Source organism: Rana temporaria, chromosome 8, assembly GCF_905171775.1.
Source record: "Rana temporaria chromosome 8, aRanTem1.1, whole genome shotgun sequence".
In the NCBI taxonomy this organism is placed as follows: domain Eukaryota; kingdom Metazoa; phylum Chordata; class Amphibia; order Anura; family Ranidae; genus Rana; species Rana temporaria.
This window is the reverse complement of record NC_053496.1, coordinates 169,207,911-169,235,546: the sequence shown is the minus strand read 5'-3', so window position 1 is coordinate 169,235,546 and position 27,636 is coordinate 169,207,911. Positions and strand designations below refer to the sequence as shown.

The 27,636-nt window shown below is 48.0% G+C and overlaps 1 protein-coding gene across 3 annotated transcripts; it reads right to left on the bottom strand.

Annotated features, from left to right (window-relative positions):
- Positions 1–16,803: 16,803 nt before the first annotated feature.
- Positions 16,804–26,721, bottom strand: LOC120909915 (oocyte zinc finger protein XlCOF8.4-like). Of its 3 annotated transcripts, none has more exons than XM_040321727.1 (8): positions 26,320–26,721; positions 25,949–26,097; positions 24,255–24,407; positions 24,102–24,168; positions 23,884–23,981; positions 20,194–20,299; positions 19,798–19,896; positions 16,804–17,621 (listed from the first exon to the last, which is right to left on the bottom strand). In XM_040321727.1, the coding sequence occupies exons 2-8, from the start codon at positions 26,024–26,026 to the stop codon at positions 16,891–16,893; spliced, it is 1,332 nt and encodes a 443-aa protein (XP_040177661.1). In that variant the 5' UTR covers positions 26,027–26,097; positions 26,320–26,721; the 3' UTR covers positions 16,804–16,890. The 3 variants fall into 3 exon arrangements, with proteins under 3 accessions (XP_040177661.1, XP_040177662.1, XP_040177663.1); XM_040321728.1 differs by having other exon boundaries at positions 26,486–26,721; XM_040321729.1 differs by lacking the exons at positions 25,949–26,097; positions 26,320–26,721 and adding an exon at positions 24,583–24,588.
- Positions 26,722–27,636: the final 915 nt, after the last annotated feature.

Genomic DNA, 27,636 nt, shown 5'->3' with positions numbered 1-27,636 from the left:
CAAGCGTTTTAATTTGTGAGCAACTTTTGAAAAAAAAAATCTGGTTTGCGAGTGTTGTCTCGCAAGATGAGCAGAATTCAACCTAATAGGGCATGCAGTACTGCATTTGGCCTGATGTGCGGGGGCGCCAGAGCCGAGCAGGGGCGATCGCAGCCGATCGGCGCCGTTCAGCAATGCTCGGAAAGACACAGAAATACTCAGGCCCAGATTTACAAAGGAGTTACGACGGCGTATCTCCAGATACGCCGTCGTAACTCTGAGTGTGAGGCGTCGCATCTCTGCGCCTGATTCATAGAATCAGATACGCCTCACTGTTGCCTAGATACGAGCGGCGTAAGTCTCCTACGCCGTCGTATCTTGGGGTGCATATTTCTAGGTGGCGCTTCTGTTGATTTCCGCGTCGAATATGCAAATGATCTAGATACGCCGATTCGCGAACGTACATGCGCCCGGCGAATCAAGATACGTCGTTTACGTAAGCGTCGGACCGGCGTAAAGTTACCCCTCATAAAGCAGGGGTAAGTCATGTTGGGTATGGACGTCGGAAACGTCCGAACAGCGTCGTATTTTACGTCGTTTGCGTAAGTCGTCCGTGCATGGGGCTGGGCGTAGGTTACGTTCACGTCGCCTGAGCATTGAGTGGGCGTAATTTACTTTGAAAATTCGACGTGATACTGAGCATGCGCCGTTCGTAAAGCGCGTCATTTACGTGGGGTCACGAATCATTTACATACAACACGCCCCCTACCAGCCTAGTTTAAATTAGGCGGGCTTACGCCGGCCCATTTACACTACGCCGCCGTAACTTAGAGCGCAAGTTGTTTCTGAATACGGGACCTGCCGCTCTAAGTTACGGCGGCGTAGTGTATCTGAGATACGCTACGCCCGCCTAAAGATAGGCGCTTCTTTGAGAATCTGGCCCTCAGTTTCCGAGCCTTTGCAATGTTTGCCGAGGTCAGCCGATGTGTCCTCGTGCCTTTCTGGACGTTTCCGAGGCTCTCCAGCACCCCCGCCCACCTCTGGCCGCATACAGTATTGCATGCCATTGAAGTCAATGCTTAACAAATCATTTTCGTTTCCATTGACTTTAATGGGGAAACTCGCTTTGTATGCAAGTTCTTTGGATTCCTGGAACGGATTATGCTCGTAATCTGAGGTTCAACTGTATATATTTTTGAAACGCACCTAAAAATGGGGGGGGAGGGGGCCTAGCAGTGCCCAATTTTTTAAAGTATTTCCTTGCTGGCCAATTGACATTTTCTCACCGCTGGCTGACTACTCCCTTAGATGACACCCCTGCGCTTCCGTTTGTTTACGCAAGGAATATCCAAATTACTATTTACGTTGATTCAGAAACGAACGACCGCCCGGCGCATTTTTTTTACGTCGTTTGCGTTCCGCTTTTTCCGGCGTATAGTTACCCCTGCAATATGAGGCGTAGCTAATGTTAAGTATGGCCGTCGTTCCCGCGTCAAAATTTGAAATTTTTACGTCGCTTGCGTAAGTCGTTTGCGAATACGGCTGGACGTAATTTACGTTCACGTCGAAAGCATGACGAATTGCCGACGTCATTTGGAGCATGCGCACTGGGATTCAGTCGCGGCCGGCGCATGCGCAGTTCGTTCGGCGCGTAGACGTGCTTGATTTAAATGTTACACGCCCCCTACCCGCCGAATTTGAATTCCGCCGGGTGATTTACGCTACTCCGGCTCAACTTTACAGGCAAGTGCTTTGTGAATAAAGCACTTGCCTGAAAAACTTGCGGCGGCGTAACGTAAATGACATACGTTACGCCAGCAGAAAGATCCGCTGATCTTTCTGAATCTGGCTGATTATTTCTAATGGTTCCCTGATGGTCTTTAATCTTTTTTTTTTTTTTTTTTTTTTTTTTTCTTTTCAAATCATCTTTTTATTCATTTTATATACAGACAACAAGAAAGAAACACAACAAAAAAATCGACATACAACTTCAGACCGTATTGAGAGGATAAAATAAATAAATAATAAAAAAGAAAAAATGTTTTTTGTGTTTTTTAATGATCTTAAAGTGCACTACAGATTGCCAAATTCACAATATTTTTAGGCATATCTAATTGAGACATACTTTTTGCTCTCAATTTGGAAAGGATCCTCTTAATCTTGAACCAAATGACCTAGAACTACTGACACGCAGTGACTCATTATCCAAACCAGTATCCATTCTATACAAGGACCCCTTTCTGTAAAAAGTTCAATTGATGGAACCCTGCAGACTGGCCTGGGAGACCGCAGCTCCTGGTTTAGACCGGGATGAGATTATACACATACAGGGATTTAATCAGAAACTGTTAGGTAGATTCAGAAAGAGTTAGGCCGGCTTATCTACAGATAAATTCGAAATTTTTACGTCGTTTGCGTAAGTCGTCCGCGAATCGGGATCATTTACATTAGGCGCCCTTACGCAGGGCAAGTTTACACAGCGCACACGCAATTTACGGAGCTACTGCTCCGTGAATCGCGGGTAGCGCAGTAAATTTGCGGGGGCACAGGGCAAAAACGCTGCCCTGCGCCTCCGCAAATAAGGGGCAAATCTACCTAAATCCGGGCCAATATGTTGCTATGCTATTATGCTACCATGTTATGTATGGAATAAATTCTACCTACCGTATTTATTGGGGTATAGCGCGCTCCCGCGTATGGCGCGCACCCCTAAAGTTGGCCAGAAATTCCTGTGGAAAAAAGGATTTTGTACTTACAGTTTCGGTGTCTTGCGCGGCGTCCGTCGGGTCCAGCGTCCGTCTGCGGCTTCGGGTGTCCTCTTCGTCGGGTCCGGCGTCCTTCTGCGGCGTCCTCCTCGCTTGTTTCCCGCGCCGAGTTTGAATACTGCGCCGGCAAATACCGAGCGCAGTACACTCGGGCAGGCTCGGCTACTGTCGCGCTCACGTCCTGTACGTCCAGGACGTGAGTGCGGGAGGAGCCGAGACTGCCCGACTATACACGAGTGTACTGCGCTCGGTATATGCTGGCGCAGTATTCAAACTCGGCGCGGGAAAGCGGGTATCGGCGTATATCGCGCACCCACGATTTTGCCCTGATTTTCAGGGCAAAAAAGTGCGCGGTATACGCCGATAAATACGGTATTTTACATTTTTGTATTATATTACTATGCAATATATATGGTCACAACTCACAATTACCCACCAGACACATTCATGTTGTGATGCCTCCTTGGCTGCATGTTTCATATAAAGTCCCAAACCCCTCTACCTCAGCAATTAGGGATGGAGGCACATGCACCGTGCCTCATATAAAGTCCCAAACACTCTTTTCTCCTCATTATTGGCTGTGTGTTGAGTTATATTGAGGGGACAGCAAATTTACATTGTTATCGGAATTTCCGACAACAAAACCGTGGATTTTTTTTACGACGGATGTTGGCTCAAACTTGTCTTGCATACACACGGTCACACAAATGTTGCTCGGAAATTCCGAACGTCAAGAACTCCGTGACGTAAAACACTACGACGAGCCGAGAAAAATGAAGTACAATGATTCAGAGCACGCGTGGAATTGATTCCGAGCATGTGTAGAATTTTTGTGCTTCGGAATTGGATACACACGATCGGAATTTCCAACAAGAACTTTTGTTGTCGGAAAAATTGAGAACCAGCTCTCAAACATTTGTAGTCAGAAATTCCGACAGCAAATGTCCGACCGTCGAAATATCCAACCAAAAGCTCACATCGAACATTTGTTGTCGGAAATTCCGATCGTGTGTACGCGACAATATACTGTCACGAATGTCACGTCTACCCCAATGCAGGGGGTCAGACACTATAGCTAGCTACTGTGTGCTTCACCTATAGCAACCCCCTTTCCCTTAAGGCAAGCAGGCCTACTGGTACTTGGTTGCCCCCAGGACTTATACACAATGGGGTAGATTCAGTAACATTTGCGCTTTTTTTACGTAGGCGCAGGGCACCGTTTTTGCCCTGCGCCCCCGCAAATTTTCTGCGCTACCCGCGATTCCCCGTAAATTGCGTAGGCGCTCCGGCAAAATGGCCGGCGTAAGCGCGCGCAATGTAAATGATCCTGCCGAGGGGCGGGAATCATTTAAATTAGGCGCGCTCCCGCGCCGAGCGTAGAGCGCATGCTCCGTCGGGAAACTTTCCCGACGTGCATTGCGGCAAATGATGTCGCAAGGACGTCATTTGCTTCAAAGTGAACGTGAATGGCGTCCAGCGCCATTCACGATTCACTTACGCAAACAACGTAAAATTTAAACCTCGCGACGCGGGAACGACGGGTATCCTTAGCATTGGCTGCCCCTGCTTTTAGAATGTGCAGCCTTACGCGAAACCCGACGTACGCAAACTGCGTACGCAGGGCTCGCGTAACGTTGAGAATCGGCGTTAGTATGCAATTTGGATACTATACGCTGACCACAACGGGAACGCCACCTAGCGGCCTGCGTAAGAATGCAGCCTAAGATATGAGGGCATAAGAGCCTTATGCCACGCATATCTTAGGCTGCAGTCGGCGTAACGAGCTCTCTGAATCAGGAGAACTCGTTACGCCGGGGCAAGTAAGCAATTGCGCTGCGTAACTATGGTTACGCAGGCGCAATTGCTTTTGGAATCTGGGCCAATGCTATAGTGCCTGGCCACCACACCAGGGCAGACGCAAAAAGAGCAAACAACAGACTACTTGCAGTTTAGCAGACAGATAGCGTGGTTCTATGACAGTCCAGGATAAAGGCAGGCTGAGTTCAGGGAATAGTCCAATATCGAATCCAGTTCATACACAGGGAAATCCAACAGCAAAGCAGGGCAGGCAAATGGCAGGCTTGATCAGGAACAATGCAGGTCTCTATCATTAGCATGGGATAAAGTGTTCAGTTTGCATATATCAGGTGACTGACCAGATCAATCACCTTGCAGGTGAACACAGGCAGGGGGAATGCAACAGCCAACAACTGGATGCTGGAATGAGGAGCAGGAGCACTAAGTGTAGCAAAGTGTAATTTTTTTTGTGTTGTCACATGAAAAGATATAATAAAATATTTACAAAAATGTGAGGGGTGTACACACTCTTGTGAAATACTGTATTTATTACAGATATTTATATAGTGCCAACCAGTGGCGGTGCGTCCATTAACCCCTTCCCGACCGCCGCATGTATATGTATGTCGGCAGAATGGCACGTACAGGCACATTGGCGTACCTGTACGTCCCTGCCTAGACGTGGGTGGGGGGTCCGATCGGGACCCCCCCCGCGACTTGCGGCGGTCGGGTCCCCTCGGGGAGCGATCCGGGACGACGGCGCGGCTATTTGTTTATAGCCGCTCCGTCGCGATCGCTCCCCGGAGCTGAAGAACGGGGAGAGCCGTGTGTAAACACGGCTTCCCCCGTGCTTCACTATGGCGCTGCATCGGTCGTGTGATCCCTTATATAGGGAGACTCGATCGATGACGTCAGTCCTACAGCCACACCCCCCTACAGTTGTAAACACACACACAGTGTACACCAAATCCTACAGCGCCCCCTGTGGTTAACTCCCAAACTGCAACTGTCATTTTCACAATAAAGAATGCAATTTAAATGCATTTTTTGCTGTGAAAATGACAAAAATCCCAAAAATGTGTCAAAATTGTCCAAAGTGTCCGCCATAATGTCGCAGTCACGAAAAAAATCGCTGATCGCCGCCATTAGTAGTAAAACAATTTTTTTTTATAAAAATGCAATAAAACTATTTTGTAAACGCTATAAATTTTGCGCAAACCAATCGATAAACGCTTATTGCGATTTTTTTTACCAAAAATAGGTACAAGAATACGTATCGGCCTAAACTGAGGAAAATTTTTTTTTTTATATATGTTGTTGGGGGATATTTATTATAGCAAAAAGTAAAAAATATTGCATTTTTTTCAAAATTGTCGCTCTATTTTTGTTTATAGCGCAAAAAATAAAAACCGCCGAGGTGATCAAATACCACCAAAAGAAAGCTCTATTTGTGGGGAAAAAAGGACGCCAATTTTGTTTGGAAGTCACGTCGCACGACCGCGCAATTGTCTGTTAAAGCGACGCAGTCCCAAACTGTAAAAACACCTTGGGTCTTTAGGCAGCAATATGGTCCGGGGCTTAAGTGGTTAAGGGTGCGCGGGTGCCGCCCCCTCTCTCCAGCCACCCCCTCTGTCTTCTATGGATAGATTCATGCATTGCATGAATCTATCCACGGCCTCTGTAGCCACCCCCTATTCAGGCGTCCGGACCTTTTTCAGGCACCAGGGCGCCTGAATTTCAGCCGGGGGGGGGGGGTTTGAAGCACCTGATTAGAGCCATATAGGTAGATTCAGGTACAATGGCGTTAAGTTACGGCGGCGTAGCGTAGCCTGTTTAGGCTACGTCGCCGTAAATTAGCTAGGCTAGTAATGATTCTCAATATACTTGCCTGCTAATATACGGCGGCGTAGCCTAAAACGAGCGGGCGTAAGGGCGCCTAATTCAAATGGGTTGGTTGGGGGGGGCGTGTTTAATGGTAATAAGGGCTTGACCTCACGTTTTTGACTTTTTTTGTCACTGCGCATGCGCCGGGCGACTACATTTCTCTGTGTGCATTGCGGTTACGTACGCCGCACGGGCCTATTGATTTAGACGTGGACGTAAACGACGTAAATCCCGATTCGCGGACGACTTACGCAAACAACGTTAAAATTTCGAACCTCGCGGCGGGAACGGCGGCCATACTTTAACATTGTTATTCCACCTAATAGGTGGAATAACTTTAGGCCTGTAAAGGCCTTACGGAAACGACATAATTCCACTGCGTCGGCCGGGCGTACGTTCGTCAAATCGGCGTACAAACTAATTTACATAATCTACGCCGGCCGCAATGGAAGCGCCACCTAGCGCCCATCCGAAAAATTGCAATCTAAGATAGGACGGCGCAAGCCGTCCTATCTTAGATATGTTTAAGCGTTTCTCTGTTTGAGCATACGCTTAAACATACGGCGGCGTAGATTCTCAGTTAGGCCGGCTTATCTACTGATAAGCCGGCCTAACTCTACCTGAATCTACCTAATAGATTTTAATAGGCTTCAAAAAAGGTGCACTGCGAGCGCAAATCATTGCACCCACAGTGCACACAGGTGTGTTAGCAAAGCAAATTAATATTTGCTTTGCTAACACAAAAAACGCCTCTCAGCCAATCAGGAGGCTTGGATGTAATACCGGGTGTGACGGTATCGGTATGATATCCCCGTCAACGTTCCCTTCTTCCCATAACGAAAATCACCCCAATAGTCCACGAGGAGGGATATCCCTGGAATCGCCCAGAAAGCCACACATGCCAAGCTTACTGCTGGAACAAGACACTTTATTGACACAAAAACTCAGCTTATATGTGGTTACAGCCTGTTAGGAACGCCCCCCTCACACAGTGGGGTTTCCCATACAGATTATAGGAGACAAGTCGGAGCCGACCCTGCAGACACGTTTCTTTAGATAAAGACATCAGTGGAGTTAAATACTAGTTGTAACAGCCTGACCACAATGAAGCAATCAGAATAATTAACATGAGCCACTTCTAATCATTGTAAACAGTAAGGCCGGTCTCCTTCCCACACACAATAAATCAATTACCATTTGAACTAGGGAGCTGGCTGAGGAAGGGTCATTAACATGTCAATAGCTTGTAACACATGAATCCATTTACCTCTAACCCACAATTTAACCAAGCAGGGAGATTTACACTGACATATCCTTCACAATGGCCCCCCTTTTTCTCCCTGCTCCGGCAAACCCGGTTGGACCTTCCCTGGTCCAGTAGGGTTGACGGGTTCAGAGCTTTTAGTCCGAGGTTAACTCCGTTTGGCGTGACTGACCTCCATTGGTAACTGCTTCCGACTCAGGTATGCCACCGGGTCGTCAGATCACACGCCGGTCAGTCCCCAAGTCTTTGTGCGATCTGCAAAGTCACCAGAAGTCAGTGTGAAGACAGCGAATGGGTCTGTGCGCCGCCGTCTAGGTGTCCCGCTATGGGAGGGGGCAGGTTATGGCTCTGAAGTGACAATCACAGGAGATTCATAAAAAGAAAAAGTTATATTTGTTGAAATGCTGTAGCACTGGTGCTCAGAGTCCGGGGGGGGGGGAAGGGGACTCAGAGCCCCATAAGGTCAGCCACCCCCTGCTCCCTCCGCAGCCGCCGGTTCTCCTCTTGGAGCTTCTCCAGCTCCATCTCCAGTTCATGGAGCCTGGGGGGGTCAGCCTGCTGTGACCTCAGGTGGTTGTTCTCCTCCTCCATGCGGCTTATGCGCTCCTCCAGCTCTATGTACTCACGGATCAGCTCCTGCTTGCTCATGTCCTGCAGGCTCTCCACGTGGTCCTTCATCATCAGGAACTGGGTGGTGGTGTAAGGGGCCACCGGTGGGCCCTTGGCGAACATCTCGGCCCGCATCTGGGACGCCCGCTGCGACTCCCTCTCCTCCAGTCGCTTCTTCTCCTCCCAGGTCCGCTGGTTATATGACTTCCAGGACCTCTTCTTCTTGGAGGGTAGCTGGCGGTGCCTCTTTCTGCCCAGCTCCCTCCAAGGCCCCTCCGGCTCATGGCTGTCGCCCATGACCAGCTGACAATGGTGTTCCCTGTTGTCCGTAATAACAGATTGTACCATGAGGGCTTCGTAAGGGGTGCCCAATGGTTCTTCCTGACCCAGCTCCTGGGGATCCCAAGCCGAGTCTACACAATGGGCTGCTGCTGGTGGGCGGTACCCAGGTTGAGACCAATTTGACCTGGTGTTGTCATTCATGGGGCAATTCTGCTTGAAGTGACCCAACTGTTTGCACCGGAAGCAGCGTTGTTCGTTGTCCTCCTGGCGTGGGTAGCGAGGGCTAGATGTCATCGGTCTGTTAGGCGGTTGGTATCTAGCGGCTGGTGGGTGTGAGGGCGCCGTTGGTTGTGGAGGTTGTACCCGTGGTGTGACCTGGTTTGTCTTGCGAGTATCCGCATATTCATCCGCCAACTTCGCGGCCTCTGGTAGAGTCATGGGCCTGCGATCTCTCACCCAATCTTTGACGTCCATCTGGATGTGATTGTAAAATTGCTCCAGGAGCATTAGTTGCAAAATGTCCTCTGCGGTGGTGGCCTGGCTGCTGTTAACCCAGTTAGAGGCCGACAGGGACAGCTGGCATGCCCATTCTGCGTAAGAGTCTTTCGTGGTTTTGCGTGAGTCCCTGAACTTCTGTCGGTGGGACTCTGGGGTTACTGCATAACGAGCCAGGAGCGCTTCTTTAACCCTGGCGTAGCTATGGATATCCTGATCTGGCACGGTCCGGAAAGCATCAGAAGCTTTGCCTGACAGTTTGCCTGACAATATTGCAACCCAGTCTCCTCTAGCTATTCGGTGCAGGTTACATTGTCGCTCAAAATCCGCCAGGTAGTTATCAATCTCACAGTCCTTTTCATCAAAAGCTTTAAAAGCGCTAAACGGAATCTTCCTTGTGTCTGCTGTGCTGTACTCACTGTTCATAGAAGGTGCGGCTGCTTGTTGGACTGCTGCCAGTTTTAACTGTAGCTCTGCGTCCCTTATTTGTTTATCCTTCTGTAGTTCTGCGTCTCTTATTTCTTTATCCTTCTGTAGTTCTGTGTCTCTTATTTCTTTAGCCTTCTGTAGTTCTGCGTCCCTTATTTGTTTATCCTTCTGTAGTTCTGCGTCCCTTATTTGTTTATCCTTCTGTAGCTCTGCGTCTCTTATTTGTTTATCCTTCTGTAGCTCTGCGTCTCTTATTTGTTTAGCCTCCTGTAGTTCTGTGTTTACTAACAGGTCCATCACTTTCAGCACCACATCCGGCGTTGGGTTCGGGCCGAACCACGCTAGCTTCTCTCTCATTAGCTTGTTGGTTGGTGACTCCTCCTGAATCACTGGTGTCTCCATCTCTTGTACTGCTGGCGTTGCTGCAATCCCGTTCTCCTGGTCTAGCTCCATTAATTCTGCTATGATGGCCCGCTTGGTTTTGTTGCTAGCAATCCTTCCACGAACTTCCAGTAGTTCTTTCAGTGTATTTCTTTTAAGCAGGGTGTAAAGGAGAGTAGAAGGGAAGATCCCGCTGCTGCCAACCAATTTGTGACGGTATCGGTATGATATCCCCGTCAACGTTCCCTTCTTCCCATAACGAAAATCACCCCAATAGTCCACGAGGAGGGATATCCCTGGAATCGCCTAGAAAGCCACACATGCCAAGCTTACTGCTGGAACAAGACACTTTATTGACACAAAAACTCAGCTTATATGTGGTTACAGCCTGTTAGGAACGCCCCCCTCACACAGTGGGGTTTCCCATACAGATTATAGGAGACAAGTCGGAGCCGACCCTGCAGACACGTTTCTTTAGATAAAGACATCAGTGGAGTTAAATACTAGTTGTAACAGCCTGACCACAATGAAGCAATCAGAATAATTAACATGAGCCACTTATCTAATCATTGTAAACAGTAAGGCCGGTCTCCTTCCCACACACAATAAATCAATTACCATTTGAACTAGGGAGCTGGCTGAGGAAGGGTCATTAACATGTCAATAGCTTGTAACACATGAATCCATTTACCTCTAACCCACAATTTAACCAAGCAGGGAGATTTACACTGACATATCCTTCACACCGGGCAACTGATTGGCTGAAGGCAGAGGTGATCCCATTGGCCGCCTAGCAAAACAGGAACAAGACGCGCACGGAGGACAGCATCTATCACCGCGCTACCCGTCCCACGACTCACCGCCTGACCACCCACTATGATGGGGTAAGTGCCGGGCAGACAGCGGGGGCACAGTGGCTGCATATGATGGGCACAAAGGCTGCAATTGATGGAGCACAGTTGGCTGCACTTGCAGGGCACAGTGGCTGCAAATGAAAGGGGACAGTTGGCTGCATTTGCTGTGCACAGTGGCTGCATATAATGGGCACAGAGGCTGCCATTAATGGGGCACAGTTGGCTGCTATTTTATGAGTACAGACGCTTCATATGATGGGCACAGTTGGCTGCATTTGCTGGGTACAGCGTCTGCATATGATGGGCACATTTGGCTGCATTTGCTGGGCACAGAGGGGCAGATCCTCGTACAGCGGCGCATTTAAGCGCTGGGCGTAGCGTATCTAAGATACACTACGCCGCCGTAACTTACTTTTTTTTTTCAAATCCTGAAAGAATCCGCGTCATAAGTTACGGCGGCGTAGTGTATCTTTGCCGGCGTAAGGGCGCCTAATTCAAATGGATGTAATGGGGGCGTGTTTTATGTAAATACGTCGTGACCCGACGTAAACAACGTTTTTTTTTAACTGCGCATGCGCCGTCCCTGGGGGTATCCCAGTGCGCATGCTCGAAATTTAACCGGAACAAGCCAATGCTTACGACGGTGACGTCATTCTAAGCAAATTTCTATTCGCGAACGACTTACGCAAACGACGTAAAAAATTCAAAAGTGTACGCGGGAACGACGCCATACTTAACATTGAGTACGCCTCATAACAGCAGCTTTAACTATACGCCGGAAAAAGCCGAACGCAAACGACGTAAAAAAATGCGCCGGCCGGAAGTACGTTCGTGGATCGCCGTAAATAGCTAATTTGCATACTCAACGCAGATTTCGCCGGAAACGCCACCTAGCGTCTAAGATCCGACGGCGTACTAAGAGGTACGGCTGTCGGATCGATCCCAGATGCCGTCGTATCTTGTTTTGTGGATACAAAACAAAGATACGACGCGGGAAATGTAAAATTACGCTGGCGTAATCCTTTTGTGGATCTGCCCCAGAGTCTGCATATGATAGGCACAGTTGGCTGCATATGATGGGCACAAGTGGCTGCATTTGCTGGGTACAGTTGGCTGCATATTATGGGCACAAGTGGCTGCACCTTTATCATCAGCAGTATATAGCAGTCTTGTGACTTCTATTAGTGTCTGGTTAAAGCATGTAGGGGGAGTTTTCATTCTACCCTGACTGTCCTATGAGGCTGCAGGACCCCTCACCATCTGTCTGGAAAGTGCCCTGTGCTGATCACATGCACTCTCCAAGAAAAAAAAAAAAAACTCTCTAGCAATACACACTAAACTGAGCATGTGCAGCTTTTCCCCAAGGCTCTTTCCAATCAGGAGATGGATTGGGGACAAGTGAAGAAGAGGATCAGGGAAGACAGGATCAAACAGGCTTTTTACACAATAGGGAGGATTATGCCTTAAGGTTCCATGGTGAGTATACCAAGCATGCCTTACTCACTGCATATACAGACTGATTTTAATGTTGTTGGTTTAGTAACACTTTAATGCCAGGATCACCAGTTTTTATTTTAATTTAATCTGCAGACTTTAATTACACAAACACATTAAAGCATATCGAAGTCTTTAGTGATTGAGTTTGCATCTTCAATGCTTGTTTGGGACTAACGATGTCTAATTAGATTTGACCTTTCCCACACACAGAACAAAGACATGGCCAGACACCAGAGGGAACAATTTCTCCAGAGGCGGCTCTCTAATTATGCGAATTAGGCGGTCGCCTTAGGCCTCGCCCCCACAGGGGCATCGTGGCCACCTAATTTGCCTAAAGAATTGGTTAGAGAAAATTCTATGAACAGTGGCCCAGATTCAGTAAGCAATTGCGCCTGCGTAACCATAGTTATGCAGCGCAATTGCTGACTTGCGCCGGCGTAACGAGTTCTCCTGATTCAGGAACATCGTTACGCCGACTGCAGCCTAAGATCTGCGTGGCATAAGGCTCTTATGCCACGCAGATTTTAGGCTGCATTCTTGCGTTGACCGCTAGGGGGCGCTCCCATTGTGGTCAGCGTATAGTATGCAAATTGCATACTTACGCCGATTCACAATGTTGCGCGGGCCCTGCGTAGGCAAGTTACGGATTTTCCGTACGGCGTCTTTAGCGTAAAGGCTGCCCCTTCTAATAGCAGGGGCAGCCAATGCTAAAGTATACCCTCCGTTCCTGCGTCGTGAAATTTGAATTTCACGACGTTTGCGTAAGTGATACGTGAATGGCGCTGGACGCCATTCACGTTCACTTTGAAGCAAATGACGTCCTTGCGACGTCATTTGCCGCAATGCACGTCGGGAAAGTTTCTCGACGGCGCATACGCTTTACGATCGGCGCGGGAACGCGCCTAATTTAAATGATTCCCGCCCCCGGTGGGATCATTTACATTGCGCGCGCTTACGCCGGGCAATTTTGCCGGCGCGCCCTCGCAATTTACGGAGCTACTGCTCCGTGAATCGAGGGCAGTGCAGTAAAAAAAGCGCAAATGTACCTGAATCCAGCCCACTGAATTTAAAGTTCATAAAATTCAAAACTCTTATGCCGCGTACACACCATCACTTTATGTGATGAAAAAAAACGACATTTTCTGTGAAGTAAAAAATGACGTTTTTGAAACTTCAATTTTCAAAGACGAAGTTGCCTACACACCATCGTTTTCTCACAATGATCTTGCAAAGTGAGGTTACGTTCCACCACGTTTTACCATTGAAGCTCGCTTCATAAGTAGCTTCTGGGCATGCGAGGATGAAAAAACGTCTTAGAAAACGACGTTTTTGCTACACACGGTCAATTTCTGTGAAGTAAAAAGTGCACTTTTGAAAAACGACACATAAAATTGAAGCATGCTTCAATTTTTTTTGGTCGTTTTTTACAAGACATAAAACGACGTTTTCCCCCACACACAGTCAATTAAAGTGACGTTTTTAAAAACGTCATCTTTTTTCATCACATAAAGTGATGGTGTGTACGCGGCATTAGGCCGGGTACTCACGAACAAACATGTACGGTGAAAGCGGTCCGTCGGACCGTTTTCACCGTACATGTCTGCCAGAGGGCTTCTGTACGATGGTTGTACACACCATCGTACAGAAGTCCGCGCGTAAACAATACGCGGGGCGTGTCCGCGTCGTCGCCGCGACGATGACGCGGAGACGTGGGCGGGCCTGCCATTTAAAGGCTTCCACGCATGCGTCGAAGTCATTCGACGCATGCGAGGGACAGCGGGCGCCTGGACATGTACGGTAGGTCTGTACTGACGACCGTACATGTCCGAGCGGGCAGGATTCCAGCGGACGGTTTTAAAACACGTCCACGAATATTTGCCCGCTGGGAAAAGGCCCGGCTGGCAAATGTTTGCTGGAATTCGGCCCGCTCGCGCCTACACACGACCAAACATGTATGCTGAAACTGGCCCGTGGACCAGTTTCAGCATACATGTTTGGTCGTGTGTACGGGGCCTTAGGCCTCGTACACACGACGGGACATGTCCGATGAAAACGGTCCATGGACCGTTTTCATCGGACATGTCAGCTGGCGGATTTTGGTCTGATGGCTGTACACACCATCAGACCAAATTTCCTGCGGACAGCGAACGCAGTGATGTGGCCGCGCCGTCGCCGCGACAATGATGCGGCGACGTGCGCAACCCTGGAAGGTCAATGCTTTCACGCATGCGTCGAATCACTTCGACGCATGCGAGGGCTTTCGGCTGAGCGGACTTGTCCGGTGAGTCTGTACAGACGACCAAACATGTCCGACGGACAGGCTTCCAGCGGACATGTTTCTTAGCATGCTAAGAAACATTTGTCCGCTGAAAACCTGTCCGATCCGCCGGAAAATTGTCCGGTCGGCCGTACACACGACCGAAAAATGTCTGCGGACCAGTTTCAGCAGACATGTTCGGTCGTGTGTACGAGGCCTTAGGCCTGGATTCACAAAGCACTTACGCCGACGTATCTCGAGATACGCCGCGTAAGTGTAAATATGCGCCGTCGTATCTGTGCGCCGTGCCCAAAAAATCTAGATACGCCTAACAATAGGCTTCCTACGACCGACGTAACTTGCCTACGCTGTCGTATCGTGGGCGCATATTTACGCCGGGCGCATTTACCGCTCCCATAGATTTTCTATGCACATATGCAAATGAGGGAGATACGCCGATTCACAAACGTAGTTGCGCCCGGCGCATATCATACGCGGTTTGCGTAAGTCGTACGTCCGGCGTAAAGTTATTCCCCATATAGGAGGCGCAACTCATGCAAAGGTATGGACCAGGGAACACAAGCCATCGTATTTCTTTTGTCCTTTACGTTGTACGTGAATATGACTAGGCATTGGTTACGTTCACGTCGTAGGCAGTGATTCGAAGTATCTTAGGCAGTTGTTCCGACGTGATTCTGAGCATGCGCACTGGGATGCGGCCACGGGACGGCGCATGCGCCGTTCATTTTAAGTACTTCTATGGCGCTTGGCCCATCATTTGCATGGGGTCACGCCTCATTAGCATGGCTCACACCCACTTCCACCTACACTGGCTTACGCAGAGGATACCCAGCGTATCTTTAACCACTTAACGCCCGCCGCACGACTATTTACGTCCGCAAAATGGCACGGACAGGCAGAAGGGCGTATATATACGTCCTTGGCTTTGCGCAGGTCGCGGGTCCAATCGGGACCCCCCCCCCGTGTGGCTTGCCTCGGGGAGCGATCCGGGACGACGGCGCGGCTATTCGTTTATAGCCGCTCCGTCGCGATTGCTCCCCAGAGCTGAGGAACGGGGAGAGCCGTATGTAAACACGGCTTCCCCGTGCTTCACTGTGGCGGCGCTTCGATCGTGTCATCCCCTTTATAGGGAGACACAATCGATGACATCAGACCTACAGCCACACCCCCCTACTGTTGTAAACACACACTAGGTGAACCCTAACTCCTACAGCGCCCCCTGTGGTTAACTCCCAAACTGCAACTGTCATTTTCACAATAAACAATGCAATTTAAATGCATTTTTTTGCTGTGAAAATGACAATGGTCCCAAAAATGTGTCAAAATTGTCCGAAGTGTCCGCCATAATGTCGCAGTCACGAAAAAAATCGCTGATCGCCGCCATTAGTAGTAAAAAAAAAAAAATTTATAAAAATGCAATAAAAATATCCCCTATTTTGTAAACGCTATAAATTTTGCGCAAACCAATCGATAAACGCTTATTGCGATTTTTTTTACCAAAAATAGGTAGAAGAATACGTATCGGCCTAAACTGAGGAAAAAATAAATTTTTATATATGTTTTTGGGGGATATTTATTACAGCAAAAAGTAAAAAATATAGCATTTTTTTCAAAATTGTCGCTCTATTTTTGTTTATAGCGCAAAAAATAAAAACCGCAGAGGTGATCAAATACCGCCAAAAGAAAGCTCTATTTGTGGGGAAAAAAGGACGCCAATTTTGTTTGGGAGCCACGTCGCACGAGCGCGCAATTGTCTGTTAAAGCGACGCAGTGCCGAATTGTAAAAACGCCTTTGGGCATTTAGCAGCATATTGGTCCGGGGGTTAAGTGGTTAAGTAATTCTATGGCGCTTGGCCCATCATTTGCATGGGGTCACGCCTCATTAGCATGGCTCACGCCCACTTCCACCTACGCTGGCTTACGCCGAGGATACCCAGCGTATCTTTAAGAGCGAGTGGGAGCGAGTGCTTTGCGAATCCAGTGCTTGCCTCTGTGCGTTGCGCCGGCGTAGCGTAAAAGAGATACGCTACGGCGGCATAAATATGCGCCGATGTATGTGAATCCGGGCCTTAATATGTGCAATTTGTATAGTTAATTTTTATCGCTTGAACTATTTTTTGGATGTGAATAGGGCCTCATGTCTCAGATTTGCCTAAGGCAGTGATGGCGAACCTTGGCACCCCAGATGTTTTGGAACTACATTTCCCATGATGCTCAGGCACTCTGCAGTGTAGTTGAGCATCATGGGAAATGTAGTTCCAAAACATCTGGGGTGCCGAGGTTCGCCATCACTGGCCTAAGGCCTCACAAAGCCTAGAGCCGCCTCTGTATTTCCCGACAAGTCTTGGTAAACCACATCCTACATTCCGAACGGGTTTACGGCTTCTCCCCGCTATGAGTTCTTTGATGGACAAAAAGATAGGACCTCCGAGTAAAACATTTCCCGCATTCGGAACACGAATATGGTTTCTCTCCCGTGTGGATTCTCTTGTGTCTTGTGAGAGCCGAACTGATGGGAAAACGTTTCCCGCATTCCGAACAGGAATACGGCTTCTCGCCGGTGTGAGTCCTCTGATGTACAATAAGGTGCCCTATCTGGGTGAAACATTTCCCGCACTCCGTACAGGGATATGGCTTCTCCGCTGTGTGGATTCTCTGATGGACGATGAGATGCCCAATTTGGGTGAAACATTTCCCACACTCGGAACAGGAGTATGGCTTCTCTCCCGTGTGAGTCCTCTCGTGCTCGATAAAAGTCGATTTGCGAGAAAAAGATTTGCCGCATATAGCGCAGGAATACGGCTCCTCCACCGTGTGATTTCTCTGGTGAGAGATGAGGATCGCTCTCTGAGAAAACACTCTTCCGCATACAGGACACGGGAACCTTTCGGCCTCTCTATGATCGATGGGGTGGCTGACAGAAGGGGGGAAACTGGAAAAGCTTCCCCCATGTGTAGAGCCATCAAAGGACAGATCTGCACTAGGAAGGATTGAATGGAGATATGGCGCTATAAAGTTTTCTTCTGTAGGATCTTCTCTGATCTCATTTTCTACTCCATGAGAGGTGACGGGAAATTTCTCCATGTTATTCCTATTGTGTTGTCTGTCTGGAAGAAACAAAAGATGACAGAAATGGTTAACCACTTCCATACCGGGGCACTTACGCACCTTCCCGCCCAAACCAATTTTCAGCTTTCAGCGCTGTCGCACTTTGAATGACAATTGCGCGGTCATGCTACACTGTACCCAAACAAAATTAGCGTTCTTTTTTCCCCACAGATAGAGCTTTCTTTTGGTGGTATTTGATCACCTCTGCGATTTTTTTTTTTGCGCAACAACTAAAAAAAGACTGAAAATTTTGAAAAAAAATTACGTTTTTATTTTTTTCTGTAATTTTTTTTGTAAATAAGTAAGTTTTCTCTTTTAATTACGGGCACTGATATGGCGGCACTGATGTGCACCGATGAAGTGGCACTGATGGACACCGATGAGGTAGTACTGATGGGCACCGATGAGGTGGCACTGATAGGCGGCGCTGGTATGCGGCATTGATGGGCACTCATAAGCGCCACTGATGGGCATTAATAGGCGGCACTGATGGGCACTCATGGGCGGCACTGATGGGCGGCACTGGGCACTCATAGGTGGCACAGATGGGCACTCATGGGTACTTATGGGTGGCACAGATGGGCACTGATAGGTGGGCACTGGGCATGGATTGGCACTGAGGGGTGGCACTGATGGACACTGTGGGGTGGCACTGATGGACACTGAGGGGTGGCACTGATGGACACTGAGGGGTGGCACTGATGGATCCATTTTGCCAATCAGTGCCCACTGATTGGCATCTTTTTTTTTTTTACTGCCCTTTTTTTATTTATATTTTTTTTACTGCCTTTATTTTTTGCCCCTTTTTTTTTTGCCCTTCCCTGGTGGTCCAGTGTGGGCTTCCCTGGTGGTCCAGTGTGGCGATCTGAGGGGGGGCTGCGCTGATAAACAATCAGCGCGAACCCCCCCTGTCAGGAGAGCCGCCGATCAACGGCTCTTCCTGTTTACATCGTGATCAGCCGTGATTGGACACGGCTGATCACGTGGTAAAGAGCCTCCGCCGGAGACTCGTTACCGAGATGGGAGATGCAGGGTGTCAGACTGAAACCTTGCAACACCGATCGCCGCGCTGCACGCCCCCACGGGCGCGAGCGGCATTAAATCCTGCAGGACGTCAATAGACGTCCAGTCAGGATTTCAGAACCACTTCCCGGACGTCAATCTGTTATTGACCGGGCGGGAAGTGGTTAATAAAAGCGAAAGTGGAAAAAATAGTGTTTGACCTATAGGGTTATTTTATCGGCATTGCCATCTTAACCTCTTCTCAGCAGCTACAGGCACTGCGATGTACATGTGCTTCCTGGTTTAGAGGCATGCATGCGCGTGCCTCATGCTGTTCTGTACTGTGATTAAACATTGCACAAGTATGTCAGCAGGTTACAGCCAATCATTTTGGCTATATACCTGCTGATCGGCTGTGGCCAATCACAGCACAGATCTGTGTTTTTGTAAACACAGGCTCTGGCTGGATATCTCCCTGCTATCAGTTACCATTCAGAACTAAAAGCAAAGAGCAGGGCCGATCCTAGGATCACAGACGCCTGGGTGCAGAAATTTTTCTGGCGCCCCCACGTGGGCGTGGTCATCTTACCAACTCCTTCCCTTTACAAATGTTTCTATGGCAATGACTCAAACACAGAGATGCTCCCCTAACACGGACAAGGAGAACACGTCAGGCACGGACCGCCCCCCAGCGGCTGGTCTCTCTCCACACAGAGACAGCCGCTGCTTCGCTCTCCTCCTCTGACAGGAGAAGGGAGGGGGGATGGGCTTGGGCAGGAAACAGTGGTGGCGGCGGTGATCCGTGGAGAGAGCGGCCTCTGGACACGGACAAGGAGAGGAGGAGAGAGGGGAGCACTTTGGCGATTCAGTGCCCCCACCTCTGTGGCGCCTGGGTGCACTGCGCCCCACGCGCCTGCCTAGGATCAGCCCTGGCAAAGAGAGACCCAGCCAGAAGACCTGTTAGTAAGATCAGCACATATACACTTGCATACACTTGTTAGGCAATGCATGAATCTATATATTGTTGAGTGACGGGTGCAGGAGAGAGAGGGGGCGGCGCTCCTGCACCCACTATGGACGCAACGCCACTGGTATGAAGGACAATGAAAGATTCAAGAAAGAGGTTTGTGGCAATAGAACATTCTCCAAACAACAATGGATTTCATTCCTCACCTGTGCAGATCTCTGGAGGAATGTCCTCCACTTTAATCCTCACGTGTTCTACTTCCTCCTCCTCCTCAGCCTTAAAGTTTTCTCGGGTGTCTCTGGTGTCTGTGAAAAAAGAAGAGAGTGAAGCCCCCTGTACTGAGATGTATGAGAGACCCCAGAGAGTGTGTGTGGGGGGGGGGGAGACTGGTCGCGTCTCTTGGCTGGTAACACGCAATGACATGATGTGAGGAGGAGAGCCGGAGTCTAATAGAGGCTGATGGCTCCTGACACCCCCACTGGGCACATACTGTCTCCCCATTACTGTCTACTGACAGAGGAGGGGGGAGGAGAAGAGATTGTTGTAGTGACTGAACAAGGAGGATCTGGGACTCTTCTCTGGATTTAGTGTTTATTACTCACCTGTGCTGATCTCTGCAGGGATCTCCTCCTTATACAACTCGTCATCCCTTATGCAAGATTCTTCTTCTTCCTCTCTAAAATCATTCTGGTTCATATCTGACACAATCTACAAGAGAATAAGGAAGGTTCCTTTACTATTAGCATTAATAATTGCGCTGCGTTTTACCACGTTTGCGTTTATAAGCGTTTAGTTAAGAAACATCATAAGACCCTCCCTAAGCTCAAAAAACAGTATTATTTTACAATTTCAGCCATTTTGTGAGACCAGAGTGAGTAGCAGCTGAGAGAGCAGCAGTGTACTTGTATTTAGCGTGTCATTTGCCACATCACCTGCCACAAGCTGCGGATTGTCCACTTGCCACATCACCTGCCACAAGTTGTGAATTGTCCACTTGCCACGTCACCTGGCCACGCCACCTGCCACAAGTTTTGGATTGTCCACTGGCCATGTCACCTGCCACAATTTGTGGATTGTCCACTTGTCACGTCACCTGACCACGACACCTGCCACAAATTGTGGATTGTCCACTTGCCACGTCACCTGACCATGTCACCTGGCCACGTCACCTGCCACATCACCTGCCACAAGTTGTGGATTGTCCACTTGCCACGTCACCTGCCACAAGTTGCAGATTGTCCACTTGCAACATCACCTGGCCATGTCACCTAGCGACGTCACCTGCCACGTCACCTGTTCACATCACCTGGCACGTCACCTGCCACAAGTTGTGGATTGTCCACTTGCCATGTCACCAGGCCACCTGCCACAAGTTGTGGATTGTTCACTTGCCACGTCACCTGCCACAAGTTGTGGATTGTCCACTTGCCATGTCACCAGGCCACCTGCCACAAGTTGTGGATTGTCCACTTGCCACATGACCTGGCCACGTCACCTGGCCATGTCACCTGCCACAAGTTGTGGATTGTCCACTGGCCACGTCACCTGGCCACATCACCTGGCCACATCACCTTCCACAAGTTGTGGATTGTCCACAATGCAATGCAAGCAATTACAGTTTTTTATGTTTTTTTATCATTTCCCATCATATTTGAGATTTCTAATGTAAAAAAATAGGTCACCTTTAAAAACGCCTATAAACGAAATACCGCGTTTTGCCGCGTTTTGCATCTGAAACATTGAAAACTTTTGCGTCTGATCCCATTTTTTTGCTTCTGGAAAAACGAGGATAAACGCAACTGCCTATAAACGGGACTGTGTGCATGGACACATAGGATAACATTAATTGTGTTAGCGTCTCGTGTGCATGGGGCCTTAGATGCAACACACCAAGATAAAAGTGTCCATATCAGATTCACACAGCAGGAATGGAATTTCATTGGGCTCCATGTTATTTTATATCCTAATTCCATTCTGGATAAAAGAAAGGTTGCCGCACATCGATGATGTCACTGTATTCCTCGTTTACTCCACAAAGCAACCACAATAGCAGTCCCCACCTGAAGACTGCCCCCTCTAACACATTTCATCCACTAGAGACTCTTCGAGAGGTGGCGGCCTTCAGGCAGGAACTGCTATTGTGGTTTACACAATTACAATGACATCATCAGTGTGTGGCGGTTTTTCTTTCCTTCAAAATGGTCGGAGTGCAGATGGCATCATTTACCTCTTTGACCCCGTGTTCAGGGGACAGTGGGGAAGGCTTTATCTTGGAGTAGAGGAGGAAGCTTTATCTCATCTCATATCAGCTTGGAGTGGAGGAGGAAGCTTTATCTCGTCCATCTCAGCTTGGAGTAGAGGAGGAAGCTTTATCTCGTTCATCTCAGCTTGGAGTGGAGGAGGAAGCTTTATCTCGTTCATCTCAGCTTGGAGTGGAGGAGGAAGCTTTATCTCGTTCATCTCAGCTTGGAGTGGAGGAGGAAGCTTTATCTCATCTCATATCAGCTTGGAGTGGAGGAGGAAGCTTTATCTCGTCCATCTCAGCTTGGAGTAGAGGAGAAAGCTTTATCTTCTCCATCTCAGCTTGGAGTGGAGGAGGAAGCTTTATCTTCTCCATCTCAGCTTGGAGTGGAGGAGGAAGCCTAATCTCCTCCATCTCGGCTTGGAGTAGAGGAGGAAGCTTTATCTCCTCTATCTCAGCTTGGAGTAGAGGAGGAAGCTTTATCTCCTCCGTCTCAGCTTAGAGTGGAAGAGGAAGCTTTATCTCCTCCATCTCAGCTTGGAGCAGAGGAGGAAACTTTATGTTGTCCACCTCAGCTTGTAGTGGAGGAGGAAGCTTTATTTCGTTCATCTCAGCTTGGAGTGGAGCAGAAAGCTTTATCTCGTTCATCTCAGCTTGGAGCAGAGGAGGAAGCTTTATTTCGTCCACCTCAGCTTGTAGTGGAGGAGGAAGCTTTATTTCGTTCATCTCAGCTTGGAGTAGAGGAGGAAGCTTTATTTCATCCATCTAAGCTGGGAGTAGAGGAGGAAACTTTATGTCATCCATTTCAGCTCGGAGTGGAGGAGGAAGCATCATCTTGTCCAACTCCTGAATTTGAGCAACCCCGCTCCCATCTAACCAACTGTTTGAATGAAAATAAATTTCCTAATGTCCATTTCACTTACCAAAATCCATGGTCTAAAGACGACCCTTCTCTCTAAGAAGGGTTCTTCTTTGTATGTCCACATTACTGCCTGCATGATGTGGACATCCTCTCTTGGCGGAGGCCACACTACTTGGCTGAGATCTCTAATGGACTCCAGAGGCTGGAGAACTTATAGGAGGTGTTTGAGGGGCCTAGTGCCCAAGAAGATAATAAGTATGAAAAATCCCTGGCCCATACAGGACACTACAGGATGGCTCCAGAGCAGGTGTTTGGAATCAAGACTGAGGAGTAACGCAAATAATGCACAATTCACTATTTACTAGGGTTGTCCCGATACCACTTTTTTAGGACCGAGTACAAGTACTGATACTTTTTTTCATGTATTCGTCGATACCGATACTTTTTTTAAAATGTGTCCATGTATCCCCAAATGCAGCCATGTGTCCCCAAATGCAGCCTTGTCCACAAATGCAGCCTTGTCCCCAAATGCAGCCTTGTCCCCAAATGCAGCCTTGTCCCCAAATGCAGCCTTGTGCCCAAAGAGAAAGCCAAGTCCCCCACCCCCCCCCCCGCCGCCGCCTAGTTGATCAGTGCGGGGAACATTAGAGCTTTCATTTGAATAGCTGTATCTTCCCCACCGCGCCTCGTCATATATAGCCACTCCCCCTTGTCCAGGCACTTTGATAGACAGATCACCCATCCAATCCTGGGATGGGTGATCTGTCTATCAAAGTGCCCGGACAATGGGGAGGGGCTATAATGAGGCACGATGGGGAACACACAGCTATTCAAATGAAAGCTGTAATGTTCCCCGAACTGATCAACTAGGCGGCGGCGGTGGGGGGGGGGGGGGGGCCTTGGCTTTCTCTTTGAGGACTAGACGGCGGCAGCAGCTCTCCTCCATTAGTAAAAAAAAACCCGAGGACTGCTCTGCTCCGCTATCCGCCCCCTCTCCACCCGTTCTCTGGAAAAAAAATTATCGGTGAAGCATCGGGAGCATTTGCGCGAGTACAAGTACTCGCGCAAATGCTCAGTATCGGTCCCGATACCAATACTAGTATCGGGACAACCCTACTATTTACATTGATGTTTTGCCTCAAATTGGTCTTTTTTCACTTTCAAGGATTCATTTTGGATTTTATCTACCTGATAATGATGAGGGATCTCTGGATGTTCCTGTGTGGAGTCCCGGGAATACAGAGGACGGGGACATCTCTCTGGGGGATTTCTGTTACTGGATCCATCTGTAGGAAACACACACTGACTGAATACATTGTTTCTATGTCTTTATATCAGAGGATGTGTATCTAGGGGCATCCTCAATACTCTTCTCAACTTTACAAGAAATGAAAGTCTCCTCTTACCCGGTGATGTGAGGGGCGGCCGGTTGTCTATCATGACGTCAGACGTGCAGAAAGAGAAAGTGACTTCCTGAAAAACACAATGATACCGTCACCATCAAGACACATCCCTTGTCTGTTACTGGATAATGTCCCAGAATTCCCGGCACCGCTCACCTCTCCTGTCAGCAGCTCAATGATCTCACTGGTGACTTCTTTGACCTTCTTGTTCTTTCTCAGGGAGTGAGATGGAGGATCTATAACAGGTCTCTGAATCTTCATCATGTTGGAAGCAACCAAGCCCTCAGACAATTTGAAAGCGATATAATTCTGTATTGAAAGTCAAAACACATGTGTATGTCAGCATCCAAACTACATGAAACCTTCAAAAACATTCAAATAATTGTCATTACGTGCTTAAAATCATCCCACAAGTAATGTCAGCTCTGTGTTTTATTAATAGCGATAAGAGTGATGTCATGTGACCTCCCAGAATCCTCCTCACCTCTCCGGTCAGGTCTGTGTTTTGTTAATAGAGATAAGAGTGATGTCATGTGACCTCCCAGAATCCTCCTCACCTCTCAGGTTAGGTCTGTGTTTTATTAACCACTTAAGCCCCAGACCATTTTGTTGCTAAATGCCCAGGCCAGGTTTTGCGATTCGGCACTGCGTCGCTTTAACAGACAATTGCGCAGTCGTGCGACGTGGCTCCCAAACAAAATTGGCGTCTTTTTTTCCCCACAAATAGAGCTTTCTTTTGGTGGTATTTGATCACCTCTGCGGTTTTTATTTTTTTGCGCTATAAACAAAAATAGAGCGTCAATTTTGAAAAAAATGCAATATTTTTTACTTTTTGCTATAATAAATATCCCACAAAAACATATATAACATTTTTTTTTCCTCAGTTTAGGCCGATACGTATTCTTCTACCTATTTTTGGTAAAAAAAAACGCAATAAGTGTTTATCGATTGGTTTGCGCAAAATTTATAGCGTTTTACAAAATAGGGGATAGTTTTATTGCATTTTTATTCATTATTTTTTTTTTACTACTAATGGCGGCGATCAGCGTTTTTTTTCGTGACTGCGACATTATGGCGGACTCTTCGGACAATTTTGACACATTTTTGGGACCATTGTCATTTTCACAGCAAAAAATGCATTTAAATTGCATTGTTTATTGTGAAAATGACAGTTGCAGTTTGGGAGTTAACCACAGGGGGCGCTGTAGGAGTTAGGGTTCACCTAGTGTGTGTTTACAACTGTAGGGGGGTGTGGCTGTAGGAGTGACGTCATCGATCGAGTCTCCCTATAAAAGGGATCACTCGATCGATGCAGCCGCCACAGTGAAGCACGGGGAAGCCGTGTTTACATACGGCTCTCCCCGTTCTTCAGCTCCGGGGAGCGATCGCGACGGGGCGGCTATAAACGAATAGCCGCGCCGTCGTCCCGGATCGCTCCCCGAGGTAAGCCGCCCGCCGCATGCAGAGGGGGGGGTCCCGATCGGACCCCCGACCCGCTAGAAGGTAGGGACATATATATACGCCCATCTGCCTGTACCTGCCATTCTGTGGACGTAAATAGGCGTGCGGCGGGCGTTAAGTGGTTAATAGAGATAAGAGTGATGTCATGTGACCTCTCAGAATCCTCCTCACCTCTCTGGTCAGGTCTGTGTTTTATTAATAAAGATAAGAGTGATGTCATGTGACCTCTCAGAATCCTCCTCACCTCTCTGGTCAGGTCTGTGTTTTATTAATAAAGATAAGAGTGATGTCATGTGACCTCTCAGAATCCTCCTCACCTCTCTGGTCAGGTCTGTGTTTTATTAATAAAGATAAGAGTGATGTCATGTGACCTCCCAAAATCTCCTCACCTCTCCAGTCAGCAGGTAAACAATCTCTAGGGTGAGGTTTAATATCCTTTCAGTCATGTGACTCCGCTCCTTCTCCATCCTTGGTCGGGTGATCTATGTGGAGGTGCGTTCTCACGTATTAAATTTACCTTCCGTTAAACCATTTGGCTCTAACAAGAAATACAATTCATAAGAATTAGAAGAAGTGATATCTATGTAAATGTGTATACAGTAGAAGAAATATGCTTAGATGTTTTTACTGCAGATTCCATGCGTCAGAGGGAAAAGAGATAGAGAAAAATCAGGAGAGGAGGGGGGATTATTTTTTGTTTTTTTTTCTCTTTCTTCCCTCCTCCTGTAATAAAAAAAAAAAAAAAACACATTCTACCTACAATGTTTACGCTCCACTGTTGTCCCTGACTTCCTCTTCGGTCCAGCTCTTGCAGTTCTCTTCGGCGCAGAATGACACACTTGGCCTGGCTTACATGACACCCCCACTTTATCCTGTCCACACAGAATGCCGGGACCCCCTCCTCTCATAAAAGAAGACAATATTACCTCCTCTTCTCCCTCCAACCTCATATCCACCTCCTCCCTCTTCCTGAGGACTACAAAAAAATGGCTGCTCAGTAAAACACAAGGCAAAAACAACCAAAACCATTGTAACTAAAAATTAGATTGCTTCCAAGTTTTTAGCACTAAAAAATTACCAACTTACACAACATTAACTTTGTTTTACTAAAACAATTCCTCTAACACAATAATGGTGGAGATTGTGAGGTCTACAACAAAATGGCTGCAGCCTCTCCTGTACTGAGGACACTTCCTCCACTTATAGTGGAGGAAGTGTCCTCAGTACAGGAGAGGCTGCAGCCATTTTGTTGTAGAACTCAAAATCTCCACCATTATTGTGTTAAAGGAATTGTTTAGTAAAACAAAGTTGCCCTCTAGTGGTGGCTTTAGCTCTACAGGGGTATAAAAGGGTCTGTTGCTAAGTCAAGGTGTTATTGTACAGAGAATATGACCTTGGAATAACAAGTTATTAGGTAGTATGGGGGTTGTGCTATTTCACATCTGTAAAACGTGGCATGTATGCTGCCTTTGGCCCTGTGCTGACTGGCTTTAGAAACAGGCATTTTGGGCACGTTTTCTTCACTCCCTGAACACCTATAAAAGCAGCCTACAATGGATAATATGCACAGTGGACAGAACTGTTCACATTTGAAAAACATGTAGGGCCGGATTCACAAAGACTTCCGCTGACGTATCTAGTGATACGCCGCGTAGGGTTGCCACCTCATCCCTTTAAACCCCGAACACATATGAATTACACAGGTTCTGAGGCTAATTTAATGCAGGAAAGGCAACAAGTGAATTTAATTACCACCTTAATCAGCCACAGAACCTGTGTAATTAATAAGTGTTCGGGTTTAAAGGGATGAGGTGGCAACCCTAACGCCGCGTAAGTCTGCGGATGCGCCGTCGTATCTATGCGATTGATTCTGCAAAGGAGATACGCCTGAATTTCGGCTCCATCCGACCGACGTAAGTCTCCTACGCCGTCGTATCTTGGGCGCATATTTACGCTGGCCGCAAGGGGCGCTTCCATTAATTTACGCGTCGAATATGTAAATGACCTAGATACGCCGATTCACGAACGTACTTACGCCCTAGCAGCATTGCAAAAATGGGGAGGGGGGTACCAGGGG

Bases quoted from the DNA above. Each gene is read 5' to 3' on its own strand.
- LOC120909915 (XM_040321727.1), bottom strand. From the start codon at position 26,026: ATGGAGAAGGAGCGGAGTCACATGACTGAAAGGATATTAAACCTCACC. The intron at 24,408-25,948 runs GTGAGGAGATTT...CTTTCAATACAG, and splicing joins TTTACCTGCTGACTGGAGAG to AATTATATCGCTTTCAAATT. The intron at 17,622-19,797 runs GTGAGGAATGAA...TGTTTCTTCCAG, and splicing joins TCCTCCAGAGATCTGCACAG to ACAGACAACACAATAGGAAT.